Source organism: Delphinapterus leucas, chromosome 1, assembly GCF_059928025.1.
Source record: "Delphinapterus leucas isolate spDelLeu-1000000601 "Yukka" chromosome 1, BTC_Dleu_Yukka2, whole genome shotgun sequence".
Lineage (NCBI taxonomy): Eukaryota > Metazoa > Chordata > Mammalia > Artiodactyla > Monodontidae > Delphinapterus > Delphinapterus leucas.
Window position 1 is genome coordinate 148,526,050 of NC_143129.1, and position 25,984 is coordinate 148,552,033.

At 34.0% G+C, this 25,984-nt stretch overlaps 1 protein-coding gene across 8 annotated transcripts in view; it reads left to right on the plus strand.

The window, feature by feature from the left end:
- Nucleotides 1-25,984, plus strand: part of FAF1 (Fas associated factor 1) — a 487,383-nt gene that overhangs the window by 235,877 nt on the left and 225,522 nt on the right. For all 8 annotated transcript variants that reach the window (XM_089922958.1, XM_089923008.1, XM_089922966.1 and 5 more), the window contains one exon: nt 14,110-14,224. In XM_089922958.1, coding sequence (XP_089779084.1) covers nt 14,110-14,224 — 115 coding nt within the window. The remainder of the gene's footprint in view (nt 1-14,109; nt 14,225-25,984) is intronic.

Consider the following 25,984-nt stretch of genomic DNA (forward strand, 5'->3'; position numbering starts at 1 on the left):
ATATTAGTAATATTAGTAATATATTCATATTTGTTGTCTGTGTCCCTCATTACAATGTAAAGCTGTAAGAAATCAGCGACTTTATTTTTTGTTCACTGTTGTATCCTCAACAGCTAAAAGAGGGCCTGAAATATAGTAGATACTTAGAACTATTTGTGGAATGAATACTGTGAAGTGCTACATGCCTAAGGATGTTTGCCTCCTAAGAGAGACCAAAGGTAAGAAGTAAAGTTCTAATGGAGGGATATCAAGCATCATGCGGAACAGATATAAGATACTTGGGGAGCCGAAGATCTTACAGGTGTCCCATAAATGTAATGAACTAGGCAATCTCCACTTCTTGACCTGAGTTTATAGCCTTTTTGTCCAGTGTTCCTTTTCATTTTTCTCATCAAAGTATGGAGTAATGGAAGGAGCTCTGGCTTTATAGTGAGACACTGTTTATCCTAGAACTGTCCTACACTGGTTTTGTGGCCTCAGGCAACATCTTTCTTCTCTGAGTCTTAGTTTCCCTAGTATTATTTCTTATATGGCTGTCCTCTCTCCAACCAGATCCCAAGCTGTAAAGAGCAAGGGCATTCTTACTGAGCATCTCCCTCAGTTCACGAGAGTGCCATCTATATAGAGGCCCTTAATAAACATTTGTTGTAATGAATATGAAAAGTTTCATGACAAATTGAGGCATTTAATTTTTTATCCATGCATGTGTAGTCTCTCCATTGGCTGTTTTGATATTTGTCAGACTCATCATAAAGTGTTTTTCAGATAAATGGAGAGTCCATCTCATTTATTCATGCAGGATGTCAGTTATTCACTCATCTACTAGATATAGATTGAGTACCATCTTAAAATGTGTTAGGTCCTTGTTCTAGGTGTTAGGGATACAATGAGAAACGAGACAACAAGGTACCTGCTTTCATGGAGTTTACAATATAGTATGTGTAGACATGGTAGGGTGGAGGGACAGGCAACAAACTACAAATAAGATAAACCAGAAAAATTATCAGATGATAACAAGAGCTTTGCAGAAAACTGAAATAGAGTGATATGATAAGAAGTAATTGGGTGACTACTGTAAGTTGTAAGGTCAGGAAAGCCCTCTCATAAGAGGTACTGTTTCAACTGAGACATGAATGATTGAGGAACCATTAAAGTGAAGAGCAGAATGAATAGTATTCTAGGCAAGGGAAATAACTAGTGCCAAAGCCCTCAGGCCATGTATAAATATAAATGGAGAAGGTTTAGTATTTCTGGATTTGGTATTACTAATGATCACCTTGCTAGAAAAGGACTGAATGGGTGTCTTGGTAATAAAAGACAGTCTTTTCAACTTGCTTTGGTCTTATTCTAATAAGTGCTAAAAATGTCCAGCTCCATTTTAATTATATAGATTGTCTTCATTTTTATGGCAGGCTGACAGAAAATAAGGTATCCCTTATGTGTAGCTGTCCCTTTTACAAGTAGTAATTGAGTCTTGCTTTTGAACTTTGACCTTTTTATACTGGGAGGATGGTTCCCATTAATATTTTGTTGAGTTCTATGAGGGTATTGTTGAGCTCTGGTCATGCAGTCTAGCATATGGTCCTCTTGTATGGCTTCTGAGTTGTGAAGTTGCTTTTAATTCTGACTTTGAATTAGTTGCTATTTGTGCAAACATTAGTAAATTCAGTAAATTCAATTAGTAAATTCAATTAGTAAATTCTAATTGGGACCCCTGTGATAGTTAAGTAAACCACTGGTGTTAAAATATGTGGCCCTTTTTTGTCCTTGGAAAACCGTTGGTGGGAAAGCAGGTGACAGTAGCCTTGAGTTAGGTGAGAGTAGGATATTATATTTTCTGATGGATACTGTGGAAGGAAATTGAGGAGTAGTGAGTCAAGATATCCGAGTCCTAGCCCCATCTGTGTTCTAGCCCCAGCTCTCCTACAGAATCACTGTTTAACTTTGGGCAGGTCACTCCTCTGCTCCGGGCCTCAGATGTTACCAGAAAATAAAGAGGCTCCATGACTGGAAAAAGAAACTGCTTTAGTAGCCAGACAAGCACCAAATGGATCATGTGGCTTAGACTTGAGTCCTAAGTGAGGTCTTTTACCTTTCACTCCAGATCTAAATCTTAGGACCCACATGCTCAAGTGACCTATAAAAAGAGTTATGACTGGGTCTTCAGAGCCTTAAGGACTGATGCAATAGACCTGCCTCACCAACCTGGTCACAGCAGGAAACATAGCTTAGAGAGCTCATGGCAAACCTTATCCAGGGGTGTTTACCACAGAGGATAAAAAGTGGAAAGGAATTTAGTGCACTAGGGCATAGGAAATGGAAGAGGAAGCTGCTGGTCTCATCCCCTGCCTTCTGTGAAGCCTAACCTAGTACAAGGTGACCTTGTGAATAATTATAATAGTCTCTTCTTTTCTCTGGAGGAGGCAGGTTTAGAATGGGGAGAAAATGCTACAAGTGTTAAAACACTTCCTTTGTGAGGAGAAGCAGCATGGGCAGAAATAGTATTCACCCTGTAAACAGAGGCAAAAACTTGAAGAAAAGCAAAGGAAACATTGTTCTCATGATCCTTGAGGTCTCTTCTAACCTTCTACGTTGGATATGCACTTCACTGAATCCATTAAGCCTGGTATAATTAAGGGAAAAACTGAACTATTCCTCTTCTATCTCTCCTTATAACTGGCTCTGGTAATAGGTATCCAGCTGTGCTTCTAGCCTCGGTTTTAGCTAAGAGGTGACACCCTCTGGGTGGTATGTGTACTGATACTCATACAAACAGTTTATTTTTTTCTTTTTTGTTTTCTTTTTCCCATCTCTCCCACCCTGTAGTGAGGCCATTCAGGATACTTGTTCACCCCCCATTATCCCAACTAAAAAGATAACTGAACAGTAACATGGAACTATTGTGGGGTTCACTTACTACAAGGACATTCTAAGGATGCTTTCAGATAGCTCTCATCCTACTTCTGTTTCCTCAGCACCTCACAATCTCTGCACAGATGTTAATCCTTATAATATTTTTTACTTTTTATTAGTCTATATCCTGCTATTTCAATTTTTGGTGTTCTCCCTTAATGCAGGAGTCATATCCATCAGAGCTCTGACTTAGAAGAAAGCTCTAGAGTATCATCTTTGGAAGGATTTAAAGCAATCATCTAATCTAGTCCCATTTTATGACTAGGGGAACTGAGGTACAGAAAGGGGAAACTTTACATATGCAAGTAAATGTTCTGAAAGGATTGGTTAATTTTTTCTTCCAAAATGCTTTACAAAACAACTTCTTTTTTGTTTGTTTTCACAAAGGATATTCATCTGTGAAAATGTTTAACCAGTGTTGTAAGTAGTTGATAACAATTCGCTGTATCATTCTTAAAGTAACTCTTAATTTCTTAAGAATAAATTAATATAATCAGTGTTTCAAGTACATTATGGTGATTACTGTTCAACTTTAATTCTTGTGAGCATTATTATTAGATTTTGTAAAAGTGAAATTAGGAAGTATTGGATTGGTAAGTGTTTCTTAATAAGGGGCTACTTGAAAAGTGGCTTATTTTAAGAAGAGGACATTTCCCTATAGTTATGCATTCTGGATGAAAGAAACTTGTCCCCAATTAAAGCATTGGTGGAGATCACAAGACATCTAATTGGATTGATGTAGCAAACCCATTTATATAGTTTACTGCCTATTGATAGGTCAGTGAGTACTGAGATTAGCTTGTTAACATCACACTTCGAAAAAGAACTGCAGGTATTCTCTATGGTTGATTTCATGGACAGTCAGAAACTTGGTCACTAATTCATGAAACAAAAACCATTGTATCTGTAAGTTTTTTTTCTTTCTTCGTGGTTTGTCTAGATGAATAGAATTATGTTTTGACAGTTTTGCTATGAACTACTTGATGGATCACAATATATCACTATCACCGCTAATTACCAAATTTTGATTAATTTTATATACTTTGGTTAGTACATTTAGCTGAATCCAGTATATCTCTATATTGATAAACAGTAATTATAGACATAAGGACACCTGAACTTTGAAATCTTCATGAAAATGTTGTTAAGAATTATGTGAAACCGAATGTTTGTTTATCTAGACATATTTAATTGCTAGCAAAGAAAGCAATTAAAAGTAGCTGCAGAGTAAGAGGCCAACCTTTGTTAAACGTGGTTTTAAGATTGTTACAGAACTTGTGGTGATGATAGCATGGTGTCTTGGAGGATGTTAACAACTGTAGCAGAGTGTTAATTAAGAATGATGTAATCTGCAGCTCAGAATTATTAGTATCATATGTTAGTTTAGCTGGACAGGAGCAAAACCTAATTTCAGTTATGATGAGGGCTCAAGTTATATTTGTAGTGGAAAGATTAACATTTTATTTTTGTGCTGTTCCTGAGACAATTTAAAAATCCTGAATGAAATACAGTCAAATGTAAACATCAAGTCCCTAGCTCATTTACATATGTGCCAGATTTTCAAACTGATTGCTGTTTGAACCTAATCTGTCATTGCTGGCTGCATTAGCTACTACAAACATTACATTTACATATTGATTTCTTATTTTGTTTTAGTGTAAATAATCCATAATTATAGTAAATTTGGTCTTTTGTTGACAAGAGCTCATATGACTCTGTAAGTTTAGAATGGAAATTTAAATTGCCATGTGTCATGCTTTTTAATTTATCTGAATATATATCTGATATATCTGAAAGGATAAAAAGATCATTGTAGATAATAAAATATTCCCAAAGAGACAAAGGAGAGAAAATTTTGTAGGGCCTTTTAGAAAGATATAAATTGTAAATTATTAATGAAAAATTCAATAGCACGTTCTGAGATTATTATTTATATTTTTATAAGAAAAAGTCACAATAATTTGAAAAAATTACTTTTTTGGCTTCAATATCAGGTCATATTTAAAAAATAAAATTATTGGAAATGAACCTTCTAAACATGTTATTTTACATTGATATTTGTTTAAAATATCCAGTGCAAGAAAAGAAATAGCATACACACACAGCAGGAATGAAACAGGAGATTTTTTGATCTCTGTATTGATGTTAATATTTTACTCATCTTAACTACATATACAACATTGATTTGAGAAATTTAATTTCACGGACAACAGCCGTGTATGTCAGTGGTCATATAGTATTATTAAGTAGCAATGGCAAAAAATCTATGGTTTCCATTTACGTTGATAAAAAGTGTGTTGTATTTTTGAAGTTAAAAATATGGGACCCATTTAATTGCCAAAATAGTGGTTATCCAATTGTTCAGGTACTTTTTATGGCTTATAATTTTTTTGTGGAGATATAATTTACATATAATAAATGGGTTCTTAAGTATTCCCCAGTTATATGAGTTTTGACAAACACTTATTGTTTTCTACAATGGATTTTAATGAGTGGAATTTTAATTTGGATGTGTATATACCATTTAACAAACAGATAGCCATTTAGTAGAAGCCTGTGCAGAATTGATGGTATCTGTTTACTTGAGTGCTGTGAATTCAGAACTCTTAAAAGCTCTTATGTTAATCAGCTCAGGCTGCTATAACAAAATACCCTAGACTGGGTGGCTTAAACAACAGACGTTTATTTCTCATAGTTCTTGAGGCTATAAAGTCCAAGATCAAGATGCTGACAGATGTGGTTCCTGGTGAGAGCCCTTTTCCTGGCTTGCAGATAGATGGCTGCCTTCTCACAGTGTCCTCACTTGACAGAGGGAGAGCCCAAGCTCTGTTCTCTCTTCTTCTTATAAGAACAGTAATCCCATCATGGGAGTCCCATCCTCATGACTTCATATAAACATAATCATCTTCCAAAGGCCCTACCTCCAAATACCATCACACTGAGGGTTAGGCTTTCAGCATGTGAATTTGAGGGGATTCACAAACATCCAATCCATAACAGCCCTGAAACCCAAGTCTGAATGTGTTGTTTTTCCTAGTCTAGTTGCTTAATCTTGATGGATTTATACTTTATAACAATGAATGCTTCCCCTAGAACTGTTACTGTTTTCATAGGAAGGCTCTGATTTAGCCTGGCCAAATCTTCTGCCCACTGAAGATTTAAGAGGGAATTCTTGATTCAAGGAATTGCTGAAGAAGAAATCCTTAAAATTACTGTTATTATCCTTGATGCAAGACACCCTGCCTTTTACTGTTCTACCCTATGGGCCTGCTGCTATTTGTCAGGAGGAAGCCATTCCTCTTCTTAATCAGGAATTAATGACAGGTATATAGGTACATGATGATCAAATGATCATTTCACTACCATAATGCAATCTTAAGTTAACCTTGAAAAATCACTGTGTCATACATATTAAAATATCCATGTGCTTTCTGCGTAAGTGGATCACTAAAGTGCTCTCAATGTGAAATAAGCAGTCAAGACAGTAAAGGCTGTTATATATATTTTCGTAATGTTGTTGCTTTCATCAGTACTTGACATATGGAGGCCAATAATTTATGGCTTTTTATGTTCTCAGGTATAAAAAAATGCCTGTAACTTCAAGTTTATTTATTGGAGCCTGTGTTAAAATTTGCTGTACACTAATTTTCCCCATACTGTCCTTCCCCCCCCCCAAAAAAAACTGGATGGCGATATAAAATGTGTTAAACTAAGTCAGTGAATTAAAATGAAGTTGTTACTCACTAGAAGACAGATATTTTACAGATGGCTTCTCTGTTCCTGATAAATGCTCATAGTTAAATTGGAATGGGATCCCCTCAGGCATAGGTGGACATTCATTGGCAGAATGAATGTCCAAGACTTGTGGACAGAAAAGAAAGTAGAGAAGGGATGTTCTGCCAAAACTATTTCTAGAATTTTGTTGGTGGCTTAGATATTAATGCTTAGTTATACTACTGAAAATTTTAAGGAGGTAGATTATCTATCTATCTTTTTGTAGTTCCCTCTCACATGCCTCCCACTGTCCCTCCCCCAACTTGAAAATTAAGAAACTGGCTAGGAGAATTATGAGATGGTATATGTGAAAATGTCTAGCACTTTGCCACTAATTGCTTTTAAATGTTAACATTCACTGTGTTGTGTTTTTTGCAAATAACCACCAGTTCAAAGCTTGGGGACAATGTATATGATTTTCATTACATTTCAAACATTAATTTCAATTTGTATTTGAGGGTACAGCAACGGTAAGTTTTAATGACTGTTGTCTATTTGTGGAAACAACCATCTCATTGTTGGTAAATACCAATATTCAAACTGAAAGTAAAATCATAATAGAGAATGAAAAATTAAAAACCGGTAAGGAGAGAATAGATGTTCTATTAAAATCATTTCTTGCATTGAGTTAAAATTCAACTGCTTTTAAAAAATTTCTACATTTGCTTACACCTTTCCTTCTCCCTCTTATTGAAGAGAAAACATGCCATTAAGGAAACAAAAAACTGTTTTGTATTATTTCTCATCCACCTACTTTGGTAATTACCCTCAGCTATTCTGAAGGTCAAAGTTGAAGGAGCATGAATGACTTTGCATTTTGAAGGTAAAAGAGAGACTGCTTGAAGGTGGATTAACTGTGGCTAACTATCCTAACCAACTATTAGAAGACACTATTGTGGAGAAAATTGCTCATAGATGCAGCAACTAAGGGCTCAACATATTCTGCTAAGCAGCAGCTAGAATCAATTTCTATAGATAATATTTTAGCAATGAAGTCTTTGAAAATTATGCAAATCACCATAGTAAATTCCTTTACAGCCTTTGCCTCCTCCTTGGTCTAATTTAGGTATTCTTCCTCTGTATTTCCATACCATCTTAGCAAAAGTGGTATTAGAGCTCTTAGCAAATGGTACCATATGCGGGTTGTAGGTTTGCTTGTCTGTGCATTCCTCAATAAACTCAATGAAGGCAGAAATAAGATCTTACTGGGTCCTCTTCCCCAGTATCTGGAGGACAAATCATAAGAGTTAGACCTTAGAAGAATTACTACTACTTATTTTGTGTGTGACATTAAGCAAGTAACTTAACATCAGTTTCCTCATCTGTAACAAGAAAATGATAATAATAAACTTCATAAAGTTGACCCAAAGCTCTTACTTAATGCCTGATGCATAGTAGCACTCATTAAAGGCTAGCCATTATTATTAATGGCTAAGTGAATGAATCAGGCTGGAGTCTGAGGTTGCAGATAATAAAAAACATTCTCACAAGGAACATGAATGTGGTATATCAACCCCCAAAAAGATCTGTGTTAAAAAGAACCCTGTGAGCTTGGATAGCATTAGGCATAATGTACAGTTATGTTCCATGCATCAGAAATGGTTTTACCTGGAGATTATCATACTAAGTGAAATAAGTCAGAGAAAGACAAATATCATATGATATCGCTTATATGTGGAAGCTAAAAAAGAATGATACAAGTGAACTTATTTACAAAACAGAAACAGACTCACAGACTTAAAGAACAAACTTTTGGTTACCAGGAGGGTGAGGGGGGATAGATTGGGAATTTGGGATTGACAGGTACACACCGCTATATTTAAAATAGATAACCAACAAGGAGGACCTACTGTAACAACCTAAATGGGAAAATTTGAAAAAGAATAGATACATGTCTATGTATAACTGAATCACTTTTCTGTACACCTGAAACTAACAGAACATTGCTAATCAATATACTCCAATATAAAATAAAAAATAAATTAAAAAAAAGATTTTACCCGTTATCAACTCCTACAGAGAAATGAAACTAAAACATGAAAAATAACTGGCACAAAACCACCATAGACACTTTAGTTAATGTTTTACTGTCATTGTAAGATTTTATAGTATGGGTACCCCTCAAAAGTATTCTATTTTTAATAATAGACCACCTTAAAACTTACATGTAATAAAAATTCCCACTTGGCTTTGTAAAATTTAATATTCAGAGTTTTATCAGGTAAAGGTTATTTTCTTTTTTCTGAAGAGGAAACAATTTACAGAGTAGTTAAGTGCCTAAAATAAGGGCCTGTATATGGTAGACACAAAATAAATAGTATTGAAAGAATAATTATTGTGGGGGTGGGAGACAAAGGTCAAACAACTAGTAGGGAGTGGAGCAGGAATTCAAATCTGACTCTGTGACTCCCAAGGAGTTTAAAGCCATAAATATTTTTTCTTGCCAAACTTACCCTTCCCCAGGGCTCCTGGGAAATAACGGAACTAGACTAAATTGGTGTTCTTCTAACGTAGTTTGGCAGTCAGTGCTGGTCCTGGCAAACCTTTCTACAAAGTTATTGCACAAGTCTACCAGTCAACATCAAGAAACATATCTAAGGAGCTGCATAAAGGAAAGCACTAAAGGTATTAAACATTTGTATAGATTCATATGTAAAGATAAAGGAGGATCTATCTATGTAATAATCAAGACTTCTGGAATTTTGAGCTCCTTAGCCCAGCATTTGAAGCCCCCATAATGTTGGTCTTTAACGTTTTTCAAGTTTCCTCTTTCAGAAACCCTTCTTTACATCCCCTTATACTTCTTCCTCATTGCTTTCTCCACCCTTCCCTGTATTCTCCAATCTCATCTCTGCTCAAACTAGTCCATGTCTGAAATCACCTCTATTATATACTTGTCAAATTACAATCCATTCTTTTTTTTTAACAACTTTATTGGAGTATAATTGCTTTAACAATGGTGTGTTAGTTTCTGCTTTTTAACAAAGTGAATCAGTTATACACACACATATGTTCCCATATCTCTTCCCTCTTGCGTCTCCCTCCCTTCCACCCTCCCTTACTATCCATTCTTCTTCATAGTACTTCAAAGTACTCTTTTTCTTCTCTACAATCCTCACATCTGTTTTAACTCTCAGAATAGTCTGTCTTGAGGTCAGTGATTATATCTTTGATTCCTGTATTATTACAAATAAGAATCAAATAATTATAGAAAGAATGAATGAATTGTGAACTCCTAGTAGGCAGGGTCTTACTCATCTTTGTATCCCTCAAGCAGCCTAGCCATTTGGGAGATAGGATGCTGAAGAACATAGAATCAAATATAGTTTAAAAACTGGCTTCCATCTTTTTATAGCTGCATAGCCTTGGGAAATTACTTAACCTTTCTGAACTACAATTTTTTGAGTAAAATGGCACTTCAGAGGTAGGCTTAAAAAATGAGAATTAGTCATTCTTTATGTGGAGTTCCAAATATGCAGAACTATTCCTTAAGTGTTTATAGGATTGCCTTGAATCACCTTTTAGTATGCTAAGTGTCAAGGGAAATACAGGTGAATAATAAAGATACTTACTCTCAAAAGGCTTGTAGTCTTAAATTCAGGACTTCCACACGTGAAACAAAGCAAACCATACAAAACACACTATAAATAAATATTAAATAAGGGATATGATACATGAATTCAGAGAAGAGGCAGTCTATAGTAATACTAATGGTAGGACATGAGGTAGTCTGAAAGCTGTGCAGTATTTGGGAGGAGAGCCCTGTTTGCCTAGGTGATTTCTTTTGGCTACAAAATCTATATACTATCTGTAGTAGTCCCTCTATCCATGGGGAATACATTTCAAGACCCCCAGTGGAAGCCTGAAACCACAGAGAGTACCATATTCTACGTATAGTATATTTTTCCCTATACAGGCATACACCCCAGAGATATTGTGGATTCAATTCCAGACCACTGCGATAAAGCAAATATTGTAATAAAGTTAGTCACATGAATTTTTGGTTTCCCAGTGCATGTAAACTTATGTTTGCACTATACTGTAGCCTATTAAGTGTTCAACAGCATTATGTCTAAAAAAAACAATGTACATACCTTAATTAAAAAATAATGCTGTTGGAAAAATGATGCCAATAGTCTTGCTCAGTGCAGGGTTGCCACAAACCTTCAACTTGTAAAAAACACAGTCTGTGAAACGAAATAAAGCAGAGTGCAATATAATGAGGTATGCCTATACATACATGCCTATGATAAAGTTTAATTTATAACTTAGGCACAGTAAAAGATGAACAACAATAACTAATAGAAAATTTATAACAATGTACTATAGTAAAAATTATGTGAATGCAGACTTTCTCTCTCTCAAAATATCTTATTGTACAAATATGATGCCTTTTCCATCTTAATTAAGCACTTATCATGCACTGTAGCCATAACTTTTGCATGTAGAGGTGAGACAGCAAAACTAGCACAGACTTCTTTTTCCTTCTTCACAATTTCATTGGTAGAAGATTCATTCTTACTGTTGATCTTAACCTCAGCATACAATTTTTTTTTAACTTTCACCTTTTCACTTAAAGGAAGCACTTTATGGCTCCTCTTTGGCATATCCAAATTGCCAGAATCACTACTCTTGTGCTTTGGGGCTATTATTAAGTAAAATAAGGGTTGCTTGAATACAAGCACTATGATAGTCTATCTGATAACCAGGATAACTGCTAAGTGACTAAGGGGCAGGGTATTCTGGACATAGGGATGATTCATGGCCCAGGTAGGATGGATCAGGAGGGCGTGAGATTTCATCACTCTACTCAGAACAGCCTGCAATGTAAAATTTATGAATTGTTTATTTTTGTAATTTTCCATTTAATGTTTTCAGACTTTGGTTAACTGCAGGTAACTGAAATTGCAGAAACGGAAACTGAAGACAAGGGGGGCGGGGTGGGGGGCCAGGTTCCTGTATGTGCTGTCGATTCTCCTGCTCCGAGCTCTCTTACTTAACCCTCAACTCTTATACACAGCTATACATGATATCTCTTTTTGGATCTCTAATAGGCACCTAAAACTTTGATATATACATAACTTCACTCTCAAACTTTCTACCTAACCTGTTCTTAACCCAGTTTTCCTTGTTAAATGCAATTCCATCTCTCCACTTGCTCCGACCACCTTAGAGTTATGTTTTTCTCTCACATTCCATCAGTAAGTTGTCTGGCTTCTACCTCTAAAATACATCTGAACCTGACAACTCTTCACTCTCTGCCTCTATAGTTAGCGTAAGCCACCATCACTTCTTGCTGCGACTAGCCCTGCCTTGACTCTTTTTGCAGTGTAGCCAGAGCAACCAGAATAATGTATAAATGTACATGTAAGTCAGATCTTAACCATTTCCCAGTGTAAAACCTTCCAATGGCTTTCCTTTGCAATTACTATAAACACCAAGTCCTTTACTGTGGTCTACAAGGACCTACATGATCAGATTCCTGCTCTCTCTTTCTTATACTAGCCTCAACTTAAATGTCATTTCCTCAGAGATGTCTTCCCCAACTATTATGTTGAAAATAATTTCCTTCCCCCCACCCCTCTGATACCTTTTATAATATTGTTTATTTTCTTCATAGCACTTAGCATTCTCTAAAGTTACTTATTTACTTGAGTATTGTTTCCTTTACTAGGATATAAGTTTCATGAAAGCAGGGACCATTTTTTTTTGTCATAACTGTGTCCCTAGCAACTGGAACAGTGTCATAAACATAGGTATGCGCTCAATAAATATATGTTAACTGAGTGAATGAACATGCTGCGTTCTTCCATTTATTATTTCCTAGTCTAAAAAGTGCCACCCATCTCCTTTCCCCAAATAAAACAAAAATTTAGTCCCTTCCAATTAATAAACTCTAAGGTCCTACTTATCCTTTATATTTCAATTTATATTTTTATTCTCCTCTGAAGCTTTCCCTTAACCCTTTCCCCCTCTCACTGAGGCAAAGTTAAGCACTTCCTTCTTGGTTTTCATTGTATTTTTTTTCAATTTCTCAGTTGTATCTATCACTTTATACTATGGCTGTCTACGTGTCTGTCTACCCTCATTAGATTGTGAAGGTTTTCATGGACAGGAACTGTGTATTATTTGGGTCGGTTTCCTTAGCATCTGGAATAATGCGAGGCATTCAGTTAATGTAGATAAATAAGTGAATCAAAATCTTAATTCCCATGGTAGTTTTCCAGAAGGCAGCATTGCTGTGTAAAATACAGATATGAGTAAGACTCTTGCCTTCTGAAGATATACAGTTTATTCATTATTAAATAAATATTTATCTGCAGTGTGCCAGGCATTATGCTTAAGTGGTAAGGATCAAAGACAAAGGTCCCTGCCTGAAGAAACTCTATTTTAGTGGGGTGTTATTTCCCTTGACTTTGATCAATAATATTTCATGCTGTATATAGGTGTTTCCTAGGTATTTTGAATCTGTAATTTACCTGTGAACTCGATGGGTGACACTGGGACACACAGATTAACTGCCTAATTCTAATCTTATGTTGCATTTATATTTATCACATAGTTACATATTGGCAAAGGAGGAGTGATGAAGGCCAGAACCGTATATTTTTTTTGCTTCTAAAGCATAGCATGGAAGAGAGACTAGCACTACACTTGAGACTAGCAATACAGATTGTTCATACATAATGGTGACACATTTTTATTTTCATTGCCGATGGTGCTTTTTAATATTGTTATAAACAAATAGAACCATGGCCTATTTTTCTTAATTGATGTGGCTAAATTCATTTCTTCTTCATGTTTCTGACACATTTCTTACATTTTGGAACTTTGGCACAGAGTTTAATATTGCTCTGAATTCTCCACTTTCTGAATTCTCGGCATTTCTGACTTGTAAGTGAAAGCACAATTATCTTGAAGGAATTTCGGTATAGCAATTAAAGTTCTGTAGATTTCCATACTTTCTCAATTTTTACTGAAACTGTATTTGTATACCTATATGACACTCATGAGTATAAACAATAGTTTCAAATTTCTGTTCTTCCAGAACTGCTGTTTCATTTGGAATTGAACCAGAGTTTTTGAGTATACATTTTAGTAGCATATTTGGAATTTAATATAATTGACAAATTTGCTTCTCTTGGAGAAAATACATATGCAGACAGCAGCACATGACTTGTCGAAATTCTTATGTATGCAAAGTATTTATAACTGAAGTTTAAAAACACCTTGGTAGAGAAGGAGTTAACAGGTTAACTCCCCTTGGTTCTCGGCTTGCTCTCTTGCCTTTAGGAGCTGAAAAGATGATAACATTGGGCCCGGACATGCCTGTGTGGAGGTTATGGTACTCCTGGGGTTTTTTCGCTAACCGTAAAGCAAGCTAGGACTTGTTCATCTCAGAGTTCCTTGTTTCTCTTTCAGCCCTTTCAGTGCCCTGCAGGAGTCATTAAATCAAAACTTCATGCTGATCATCACCCACCGAGAAGTCCAGCGGGAGTACAACCTGAACTTCTCAGGAAGCAGTACCATTCAAGAGGTGAGTTATGTCTCACAGCTAAGGAATAAAGGTAGCTCATTATAGCTAATGTTGACCCTGTTAAAGAGGGCTTATGTGTTCTGGTTGGAAACTCTCTTTATGTTTCATTATTGGGTTTTTAATTTTAATTAACTTGAGCATCAGTGATTACTGTAGATACATTAAATGACTTGACCTAGAAAGATAGATGTTGTAAATGAAAGCTCTTGATAATTCTTAAAATAGTCAACTTTTAAAACCCTGCTTAAAAAAAACACATTGTTATATATTTCATAGTTTTATAGTAATTATTCAGAATATTAATTTGGAGATTATCGACAGCATGCATTTTCGAACATGCGTATACTTTATTTGAAAGGTTGCTCTCAAACATATTATTTATAGTGTGTATCCTGCCTATTTCCAAAAGGAATTGAGGAGGCTTTTCTTAAGCAGTTGAATTCCAGCCTTGGGCAGTATTCGTGAGATGCTGTAGGGAACCCAGTCATTTAGCTCAGAGTATCTAAGAAGAATCTATTTATAGTGTAAACATTTTCATCAATGTGACCAACCAGGGCCACTGTTTCAAAAAGAACCTCCCGCAAGAGAGAAGAGGTAACTTCTTGTCTGTGGCCCCACCTACCTAAAAGCTAGTAATTTATCTGCTTTGGGGGGGAAAATGTGTAAGGCTATGTGACAAGACTTGTGTTTAGAGACAGTGAAATTATGATTATGTCACATTACCCCTTGTAAATTATGAAGACAACAGTCATTGTCCACTCATGTTTTTATAAAGAAAATTAATCTTGTTTAATCTTAGATTATTTCATAAATTTTTTTCTTGGACTACATTGCTTCAACTAATTATTAATGTCATATTGAAAGAACAAGTTGTTTTCACCCTAATCATTTTTCGGAAGTATATGAATTATTTCAGTAATGACTGTTAATGGTTTTACTTTTTTCATGTTTTATCAATAAATTTCAACTTCTGAATTTGGCGTAAATAACTCATTACTTGAAGTTTATTTTCTCTATCACTTGAATAGTTTGTTGACTAGTAACTAAGATCTTTAAGATTTTTCTTGGCCCCTAATTTGAATCATAGGTTTAAATTATTTGATTTTTTTCAGGATTTTAAATATATTAATTGCCATTTCATTTTTAATCTCTATAATGGATGTTCTGTTCTCTAAATTTAAAATTTTAATTCATTGAAGAATCATTGTCGTTTTTATATTAAAAATAATGTTTAACTCTGGCCCTATCGCAGAGTTATTCTGGGAGCCTCATGATTATGAAATTTAAATTATATATTGAATAAAATTAAATAAGGAATTCAGTTTCAAAATAAATAACCCCAGTTTAATCAAGAACAGCAAAGATAATAAGAGGTAAATTTCATTCTGTTGTTGATTTCCTTTTTTAAGTTGAAGACTAGTATATCGCATGAAGGGTACATATAGACTGCCTTATTTTTTTTTTTTTCTGATTGCAATATTTACAGCCAGAATTTTACATTTTTTTGTTTTTTTGCATTTTTGTTTTAACATTTCCAGTTTCTATAGTTTGAGTGTGTTTCAACTTTCTCCCACAAGGGGGCAGAGAGGACTATTAAACTGATAGTCTAAAAATGCCGTTCAGTGTTTTCAAATTAGCTTCTCTTATATTAACAAAAAGGAGCATAATAGCCAAGTTATTGTTTGATTTACAGATAATTGGCATATTGCAGGGAGGAGACTTAATTTCACCCTTTTAAATTAAACAGGGAGATTTAAAAAGACATAAAATATTCATTAATGTTCGGTGATTATAAAGCAGTGGCATATATTTATTTTGCCTTTATTACTGTTTCGATGGGAAAATACTGCAAATATTTCCGAAATCGAGTTGGCCATACTGACAAGTTGAAATGTTTAAGCAGCGTTAATGCAATCTGCTCACACCTGATATCCTATGCAGAATGATTCAAAATGACTACATCAATTATTAAAAGAAATACTTAAAATTCTGTAAATGTGCCATTGTGTGCCACAGTTGGCTGAAACTGTTCTCTGCGCCCTGCTATTTAGATTACCAAATATATTTTAAGCTTCAAGGACTTGAAAACAGTATACCATTTTCTAAATGAAAAGTGTCCTGAAAATATTTTTGCAGACAAATATTCTTATGTATTTCTCAACAAGAGTTTGGTTTCTTCTTTTTTTTTCTTTTTTCCTTTTTTTATCTTTTAAAAGTTGATTTAAAATAATATTTGAAATGCTAGTTGCCAGGAAAAAAATAAGTGCAGTTGTTTCTAATATCTGTTGCTTTTCTGTAGGCAGACAGGTACACATAAACTCTTTTATTCTGTACAGTTTAGAAAAGGAATGTGGATTGTACTCTCTAGGCCTAGGGTCACACTCTGTAGGCCTAATCCTAAGACGTTTCTCCTTCAACTTGTGGAATATCTGGAATGGGGTTCAAGGAGGACAAGATGCTCTTATGCTACAGCCATGCAACCCACAGTGACACTTAAGTACATGTATTTTTGTTGTTGCATGATTGAAAGTCAGGTTGCAACACAATAAAAATATAATCTTGAAATGATTTTGCAGTGTTACTTTATAAATGCTAGAATTTTTGCTATTAATTTGGAAGCTTAATGATACCATATATCCTAACTTGTAAATTAATTTTTGTCACCAGTTTCAGAAATCTTTTTTCAGTGTTGTTTGATAGGTTCAAGAATGAATTCCGACCAACATATAAAAGGAAGAAATAAAAAAAAAAAAACAACTGATTTTATTTTCCAGTGTAGTTGTATATTATTTTTATTGTAGGTGGGGGAAAAAATACCATTTTCTGGTATTTTTAATTTTTGAAAGCCTTGCATTTCTAAAAGAAATCTCTTGTAATATTTTCCCTCCAGAGGGAAAGTTCTATTAAATGAAATAGGATTGACAAAGGTACTATAATTTCAATTTTTAATTAACAAAATACATTTTTTAAAATACTGACTTAGAAAATAGAACTTAGCTGCAGTTTGAATTTTAAATAACTCTTCAGTGACCATATGTTCATGCAGGTTAGTGGTGATAAACCGATAGTTGTACAAGTGTTTGTTCATTCTGTCTCTGTGATCTCTTGCCTCACAATGCATGACTTATATCCTTTGGGTGCTCTAGACTTTAATTTAAGCTAGTTAGATATTGAGGTTATTTTTTTTAAGCTCTTTACAAATCCTTCCACTTACATTATCCTCCTACTTGTGGAAAAGGCAATGACAGTATAAAAAGGTCAGAATGGAGGGTTGCAAGTAGTCATAAGAATAAAAATCCTTTCCCTTTTTCCATTATGACAAAGTAGTTTATAAAAATTATCAAATAATGTAACAATAACTTTGTGACAATCTGTCTTTCTACCTTCTTGGATCCTTAATTACCTAGTTGACACACTTTAAATTACTGAATTTCCCTGAAAATTTAAACAAGCTTACCTTATTTTAATGAATTTTCTACACTGAGAATTTAGATTTTTAAACAGTTAATTGTACAGATTTCAGTAATTCTGATTTTTAAAGATCTGTGGCTACAAATGCACTTGGGATTGGTTAAATTAGGGGGAAAAAAGATTGATTTGCCTACTTCAGATCCTAAACCCAGGTGTGGAAAAGGAAATAAAGTCCCTGAAATCAAGCCAACTTTTCTTGGAAACTAATTCTTTGTTGTCCATCTTACTATTGCAAAAGCTCCTATTAGACAAAATATCACTTTTCTTTTAGATGTCATACAAACTTAAGGAATACACACATGACCCAGAATAACACTGATAAAAAACCAAAGTATTTTTGGTACGGAATCATGGAGTATTCCTTATCTCTTACAGCGAGAAGCACTATGAAGAGCTATTGGAATTATTTAAATCCTTTTCTGAGTTTCACTTTACCCTAGAATTCTCACTGTTCTTATTAGTGTTTATTTAGTTCTCAATGGGAATTAAAGGGAAAAATCGACAACTTATAAAGATATATCCTGCATGGAATAATAAAACATTTCACTACTAATACCAGCAATTGTTAAGTGGGAAGCCACTACTTTTGAATTAGCAACAAGAAGTGAACTAAATAAATCATACCGGTCCTTAAAAATAATGTTGGCTAAGTAATTGTGAAATCATGAGACTAATTCTGATTCTGCAAATTTGAAACTCCTGTTGGGTTTTTTGTATCTATTTTTCACTTGCTACTTACTCAACTTGCTTGACTAATACATATTTCAAACTATTCTCCTTTAATGCTGGACGTTGTTAACAGTACATTTGTAGTCTTTTACAGATTATACTAAAGAGCAATTTTCTAGTAGTGGGTTGACTAAAACTTCTTAACTAACATGCCCTTTCTGTATATGTTTTACGTATAGTTTGTTTGTTTATTTTTTGGTTTGTTTGTTTTCCAGTATGGAGAGGGTGGGGGCTGCTGGCACAGAACTGAAGAGTAGAGAGATAAGAGTGTGCATATGCAATAGGGGAACTTAAATTGTGTGCTTATTTAATTAAAAGTTTACGTGGTTTATTTTTACTGTAAGATGAACGGCATATATAAGCTCAATTAGAATGAACCCATTTTAATTAGCGTGTATCATAGTTTGATTTTTAAAAATTTGAAATCAAAATGACATCTTAGGAAGAATGAAAGAGAAATAATTTCTTAAGCAACTGGGCAATGAATTTGAGCCTTTTTTCAGCTTTCAGAAAAGGAGACTGAGTTTCTTTTGCATGTATATAAGTTTCAAGTTGCACTTTGTTACTGAGATCTGTTGAAGTTATACCACTTCAAATGAATAAATCAGTAATGATCATTTTATAAACTTTGGGGTTTTCTGTGATGCTTAATAAATTATCCCCTTAGGAAATAAATTTGATATTTACAATGCAGCTATTTGGAACTGACAAGTCTTTCTTTCCCTCTGAAAGTATTTTAGAATAATCTCCACTGGACATTTTTTTTTTAGCCATTTAAGTATTTCTTCACCTACATTCAAGAAGGTTAGAAACAATGAAATTTTGTTAAGAGTCGATGGTGCTTTAGACCTTTGTTACTTAAGATATGTGTATCCTAACAGCTTCTTGGCCGACTGTATTTCATAATCTGTGATTTGTGTGTTGGTAGTTTTAAAATGCCTGGGTTAAGAGATATTATGTTCAGTTATCAGAAACTAATAAACATAAGACATTTTTATATGCAAGAAAAGGCAGAGAGTAAATAATTGCACTGGTGACCAATACTGTAATAATCCTGTTTTACAATATGCACTTGACAGGTTGTAATAGTGCTAATTGAAGAGACTAATTCACACTTGCTTCATTCTATTCAAAGGCAAAATCAGCAGCTTGTTTTGCTTTTGACCAGATGGTCCTCATGAACACCTACTGTGCACTTTAAGTGCTTTACTAGAATTACAAAGGCTGGGGGCTGCGTTCGACTCCAAATGATTTGAGGAGTGAGAGGGAGAGAGAGAGAGGGGGAAAAAAAAACCCTCTGTGCTCAATGGATTTGGTGCAAGTAAATTAATTCTAGTGGACCCATTACACATTGAGCCCCCTTTTCAAAGCTCTGAGCCTCCTCGCTTGCTCTGTAGCAATGAGAAAGAGAAAGAGAAAGGCAGATTACTGCAAACAGAAATAAAAAAAAGGGGTATGAAAGGGAGAAAAGAGGCCTTGAAGCCTTTCATATCATTTGAGTTTTTCAAGTGCGTTATTTTTGGGGAGGGTGGATATATGAAAAGCCAATTGGAGTTTTTTTTGTTTTAAAGTGAGCTATTTAAGCACCATGAATATAGGCGCAAGAGCAACAGTTGACTGAGTTTACTGTGGTGAAGCTTTGTGTTCGAGGATGAATCAAATTCATTATATTCAACTCTTTGTGTTTTAACATGAATGTAGGGTTAGTTTCACAAGACTGTGTCTGTTTAGGATAATTATAATTTAATATTTTCCTTTCATAAAGTTATCACTGTAGATGTCTAAAATTTTAATCAAAGCAGATTTTGTACACTGACTTTGAAGCACCCTGACAGTTTAAAATTCAAAGGAAAGCTTTTTTAGTTTTCAAAAGAAAAGAAAGGCTCATTCTAATGGCATCGAAGCAGAGATTATTATAACTAATTAGAAGTCACACATCTGTTAGCTTTTGGTTTGTGACTTATGTATTTTTTCAGTAAAATATATACTTTAAAAATATATTGCTGTTATTGAGTGAACCCAAAGGGATAAAATGAACTTAAAAGAGAACCACCTATTTGAGCCAACCATTTTTCCAGATCTCCACATGTTCCCATAAAAATATGTAATGTATTAAAGTCCATTAAATGTAAATTGGAATTGCGTAATTAATAACAAGTTCAAATGCACTTCCAAACAAAATGTTTTTGCACCGTTCTTGTTAGCATAATTCTGATTATTAACCAGAGTTATTATAAAAATAACAAGAAAGTATAAGCAAATCCAGTTTGTGTAAATTTATAATTATTTCTTATCCGTAAAGCCGTTTGTATATAATTTGGAACACTGACACTGTAAAATGATTAATTCTTATTCTTAGCTTATGTAAAATGATTAATTCTTATTCTAAGCTTATGTGGGTTAAAAAACAAGGGATCATATCTAGGAATACATGTCAGTTATTTTGTATTTGTATGTTTTTATACTTTCAAGTATAATTCTCTTGTGATATATTTTTGTTCCATGGTTTACTTTTGTTTGATGACATGTATTATTGACACTGTAATTCAACTTTATTTCAGTTATAACCATTAACAAAGAATACAACAAAATCATACCAATAGTATTATATGACTTAAGGATAATTGTAAACATTTTACAAAAAATGAATGTCTAGAATTTGTATTTTTGGCATAATGCATCAATATGCTTTATACGTCAACATGTTTTAATTATATTTTTAGAAAATAAAATATAGAAATACAAAGACAACCACAAAAATATTTAGTTTTACTTCTCAAAGATTTTAATGAAGAGGATAGGATAACATGCCTTCTTTGATATTTAAATTAAATTTAATTAACTTCCTATTAATGTGGTCATTACTTTGGGACTTGTTCATTGAAATATTCGTTGTGGGGTGGGGAGGAACATAAGGGGAATCCCCAGACCTTCAACTAACAAAATATCCAATGAAATTTATAAGCAATGAGGTGTTAATGAATTGATATCCTCTGGGAAAAAGGGATTTCAAGAAAAAAATCTGATTAGGAAAAACTTACTGAAAAAAATTTTTTGCAGTAGACTATTTAAAATAAAGGTAAGACTACTAGATTCTCTTTCTTGTAGGTACTATGAAAAACTACCTTTAAAGCCAGAACCTCAATTAGCAGAAGTGGATTGATCATGACCATGCAGTCACTTATTTAGGTGGGGCTAGTTCTTTGGTTTCCCACACACAGTAGTTGGAGTGTTTCTCCTCATGAAGAAGAGTTTATTTCAGTATTAAAATATTAACCCCTAGATTCCTGAATGTCAGAGGCAAGGTTCTCTTCTATAGGGTAAAGTTTGGAAAAGGCTGCCGTTTCTTTATAGACTTTGATAAGTACCACATTACTTAAGCTGAGAAATGTTTTAGCATTTAACTATCCTCTAGCCATAAAATAAGAATTATATAACCTCCCCATTTTTCTCCCCACCCCACCCTCCCCCAGCAAAAACATAAGCAAAAACAAAGAAGGAAGTAAATCAAAGGATGGGTACGTAAATGAATATAAAATGCTCATAAACATAAGCTAGACTAAGACTAGGTATATTAAGATAAGGCCTGCATATAGAAAATATTTACATGTTTATCCTTATATACCAAAGATTATTTGTCTATAACCTGTTAAAACACGTGTATGGTAATTTTTCTTTTGTCTGATGTGTTTTGTGTATGGCCTAATACTATTTAGTCAAGTAGTTATTCTTTTTCAAACATATTTATTTTGGCAAATATGCTTAAAATTTTTTTATTGCTCAATTTAGGGCTGTATTACCTTATTATTACACTCAATGTATTCCTTTTATTATTTTCTTAAACATTTTTTTTAAAGAAAAAAGACTTTAAAAGCTCATAGTAAACATTTTCTCTAAATGACAAAATGTATTCCTTGCTTTGTGGTCATTGCGTGACCAGACAGTAGAGTACTGGATTGTTTTAAGGTTTTTACAGCTGCAAGGCAAAAGCATCTGCTCATTGCAAAGACGGCATTGTTTAATTTTGACACTGACTTTTCCATGTGTCTTGTACCAAGGACTGGATTAGATGCCACTAAGATGAAATTTGTTTTAAGTTGCTCCCAAAGTGCAGCTGTTCCCATATACAGCCTGGTAGCTTAACCAAAACAGACAGACATAGGATCAATCAGAATCTTTGTACAGGGTCACCTCACTAGGCAAGAGAGGCTCAGAGGAAGAATGTTAATGATATTATTTATCATGAATAACTGCAAAATTAGTTTCCAGGCTGATTTAGTGTATGTAGAAGTAGCCCCCTGCCTGCTTTTTAGGGCAATAGAACCATTATTAAATATTTAGCTTTTAAACTGGAATATAATGGTCAGATAGCAAGGTGCCTATGTGTGCATTAGGCACTATTCTTCTGCAGTCAATTGCAAGAAAAAGGATCAGTTTATTGGTCACTAAAGTAGTAATTGACTGAAAATAAAACTCAATCTAAAATGCTGCTGCTAAAATCTCGAAAAGTGGACATTTTGGTAGAATGGTAATTTTTCTTTAATGTTTCAAGTGAATGAAAAATGAAAGAGCACCTCACTTCCTGGGTTTCCTAGGATTGTGTGAATTTCTACCCAGCTGGTCCAAATTGATTGATACAGGGCCAAATATTTGTCTGCCTACATTTCAAAGTCTATAATTTGCTAATGAATTGTGGTAATAATCTTTCATCATACATGAAAGATTTAGCCAAACAATTTGCTAAGTATGTATTTTGATCATAAAATTTTTGGACTTACACCAAGCTTTACATCTATTTTACAGCTAATGCATGGGGGTGGAGGGAGAGCAGGGGGAGAAATAATACTGAACATGGACACTAGATGGAAAAGGATGAAGGAAACAAGAGGGAAGAAGATACTTTGGAAAAGAATAATGCCGGAAAAGTCCTATGAGTGACAGTGGAAAACAAATTAGATTTGCACATAGAGTGCAAAATAGAATTTTTAAATGCCAGCAGAGTTGTAGTCTTCAGTGTCTAGAGGTATGGTATCCATGAGGATGAACACAAGGAAGAAATCTTTTCCTTTTTAGCTACAGCTATTACACACATTGATTATGGAGTAATTTGCTAGAAATTTATGCTAGAAAAGTCAGATGCCCACAAATTAGAAGTAACTGAAGGCATAAGAATAAAAGCCAGATGTTTGTTGGGGTTGATTTAGAGACTTTGGGGGAAAAAAAACAGTGAAGAAATAAATGTGATTGGAACAATTTCAGAAGAAGGTGAGAGAGGAACCTCCTAGTTAACTCCTAGGAATGAATAGAAATGACTGTAGGCATCCAAGAGAATATTTTCTCTCTCCAAGACAAAGACCATACAAAGGGAGATGAAGCTTACTTATATTTGTGACGTGATATTTAGGATTAAATAACCTCTACTTGAGAAAGTACAAACTTTATTTATGTATCTTGGGAGGGCAGCATAAGTTATACTCCACATGAAGTCCAAGATTAAACTATGGAGTGAGAGGACAAGAAAATGTTCTAAATAAGACTCTTGTATGTGTAATTTCTCTTTCATTGTTAGAGATCAAGGAACCATGACTTCCTATTTGACTGAAATAATCTGAATTGCTTTCAAGTTGTCTATGAGGAGAATATTTAATGATACTGATAAAATTTTTCTTGCTTTATGAGTAGGGAGTTTAAAAAAAAGAAAAGCAGCTTAATAAAGAAAAGCTTAATAAAGAGAGAGAGAAACCATATTATAAAGGGGACTGAACCTTCCATTTTGTAGATTTTAAAGATAAGCAGCTCTTGAATTTTTACATACATGCTGTAACTCCTGAATATGCCACATTTCCAGTCTGTATCCATTTATGTAAATCTCTTTTTGTTCTCTGATAGAGATAAATCTGTTCTAAGTGTTAGTACAGTGATGGAAACTCTTAAAGTATTTAGGAAAGTTAAAGTTCTGTATGTCAAGCTTATTTCAGATGAGTTGAAATCTTGTTTTACACGACTTTCTTAGCCTCTTTCCCTTTGTCTTGCTGACTTCTTTTTCTATTTTATTTAATACTTGTCATAATTTTGTTGTAGGTTGTATTGTTATCACATTATGATAGTTACTGAAGTAAATATAGAAGAGATCCAGTAATCATTATGAAGGGAAAAAAAATCATCATTATATTTAAATAAATTGTGAGATAATTAGTAAGATTCCTAATTCTCTTGTTAATAATTTTATAAAAATTCCATTTCAAAAATAAATATTAGAGTTATAGATTATGTATGTAAAATTCAAAATATGCAGATTGCCATTTGTTTCTAGTCCTTTTGGTGTTCTGTTATCAAAAGCACTCTACATTTACACCCCTGCCTTTGCCTGATGAAAATGTGAAATATTTTCACCTAAGAGGTATACTTGTAATATCTAATAATTATAGAATATCAGTGAAATATCAGTTCATTTCTGTTGAATTAGGAGATGTTTCCCTTATACTTTACCTTGTAAACAAGAGACTCTTAATAAGGTGTTTTTAAAGGCTGCTGTTTTCTTACAGGTAAAAATTTTTGTGATGATAACAGGTATACACATGGATCAATTTGCTTGGAATTAGAAATTTCAGAAATACAGTAAAATGTCTTAGGAGTCCTAGTTTCTACTGGTAATTGTAATTTCAAATATCGTAACCCATTTTTGTATGTAATGAATGGAGCCATGTATGAAGTATCACTCTAAAGTAAATGTGATTGATATATTGACATGCATACATGTCATAAATTTAAATGAATGTTGCTCCTTCAAATCAGTCATTTCTGTTGTTGATATACATACCCTCTGCTCAACAGTTACTCTGAATTTCCAGGAACTGGCTCTAGAGACTATGATGTGGGGTTTTTTTGTTCTGTTTTGTTTTGTGGAATAACCTCACTTATGACCTGTCTTTGTCCTGTGAAGAGGGGAAACTGATTTGTTGAAACTGCCATAAGTAATTTGAAGCCAAAAGTTGTGAGCCAGGTGGTTATTTAATCTCAGTGGTCAAATTTGTGGTTATTCAGGTTAGGTGTCTCTTTGCTGAGCTCCTCTCCCTGTGAACATGTATCTGTCAAAGCATTTACCACACTCATTTGCAATTATCTGTTAACTGATTTATTTCTCCTGTTAGACTAAGAGCACCTTAAGAATAGGAAAAGTATTGAATTTATCTCTTTGTTTCTAGGCCTTTCACTGAATTTGTCACAGAGTATGTGTGTGCTTAATGAATGACTGAACTAAAAAAGAAGAATCTATAAATCAGTGAGATTATTTGTAACTTAGAGGCATTTGTAAAAGTGAAGTTATCCAAGTATGTCTGAATATTTCAAGCATTTCAAGTATTAATGTTGACATGAATATGTACTTTCTCAAGGGGATTATTATGAGAGGATCTCTCTGATTTGGCTTCATAAATTCTCATTTGTTAAAAATGAGGCTGAGAATAGGTAGTTTGCACAACAGTAAAAAATGAAACTCCTACTTTAAGGTAGATTTATGTTATCCTTAATTCGTAGTGTCTGCCAGGTAACTTCTTTGTA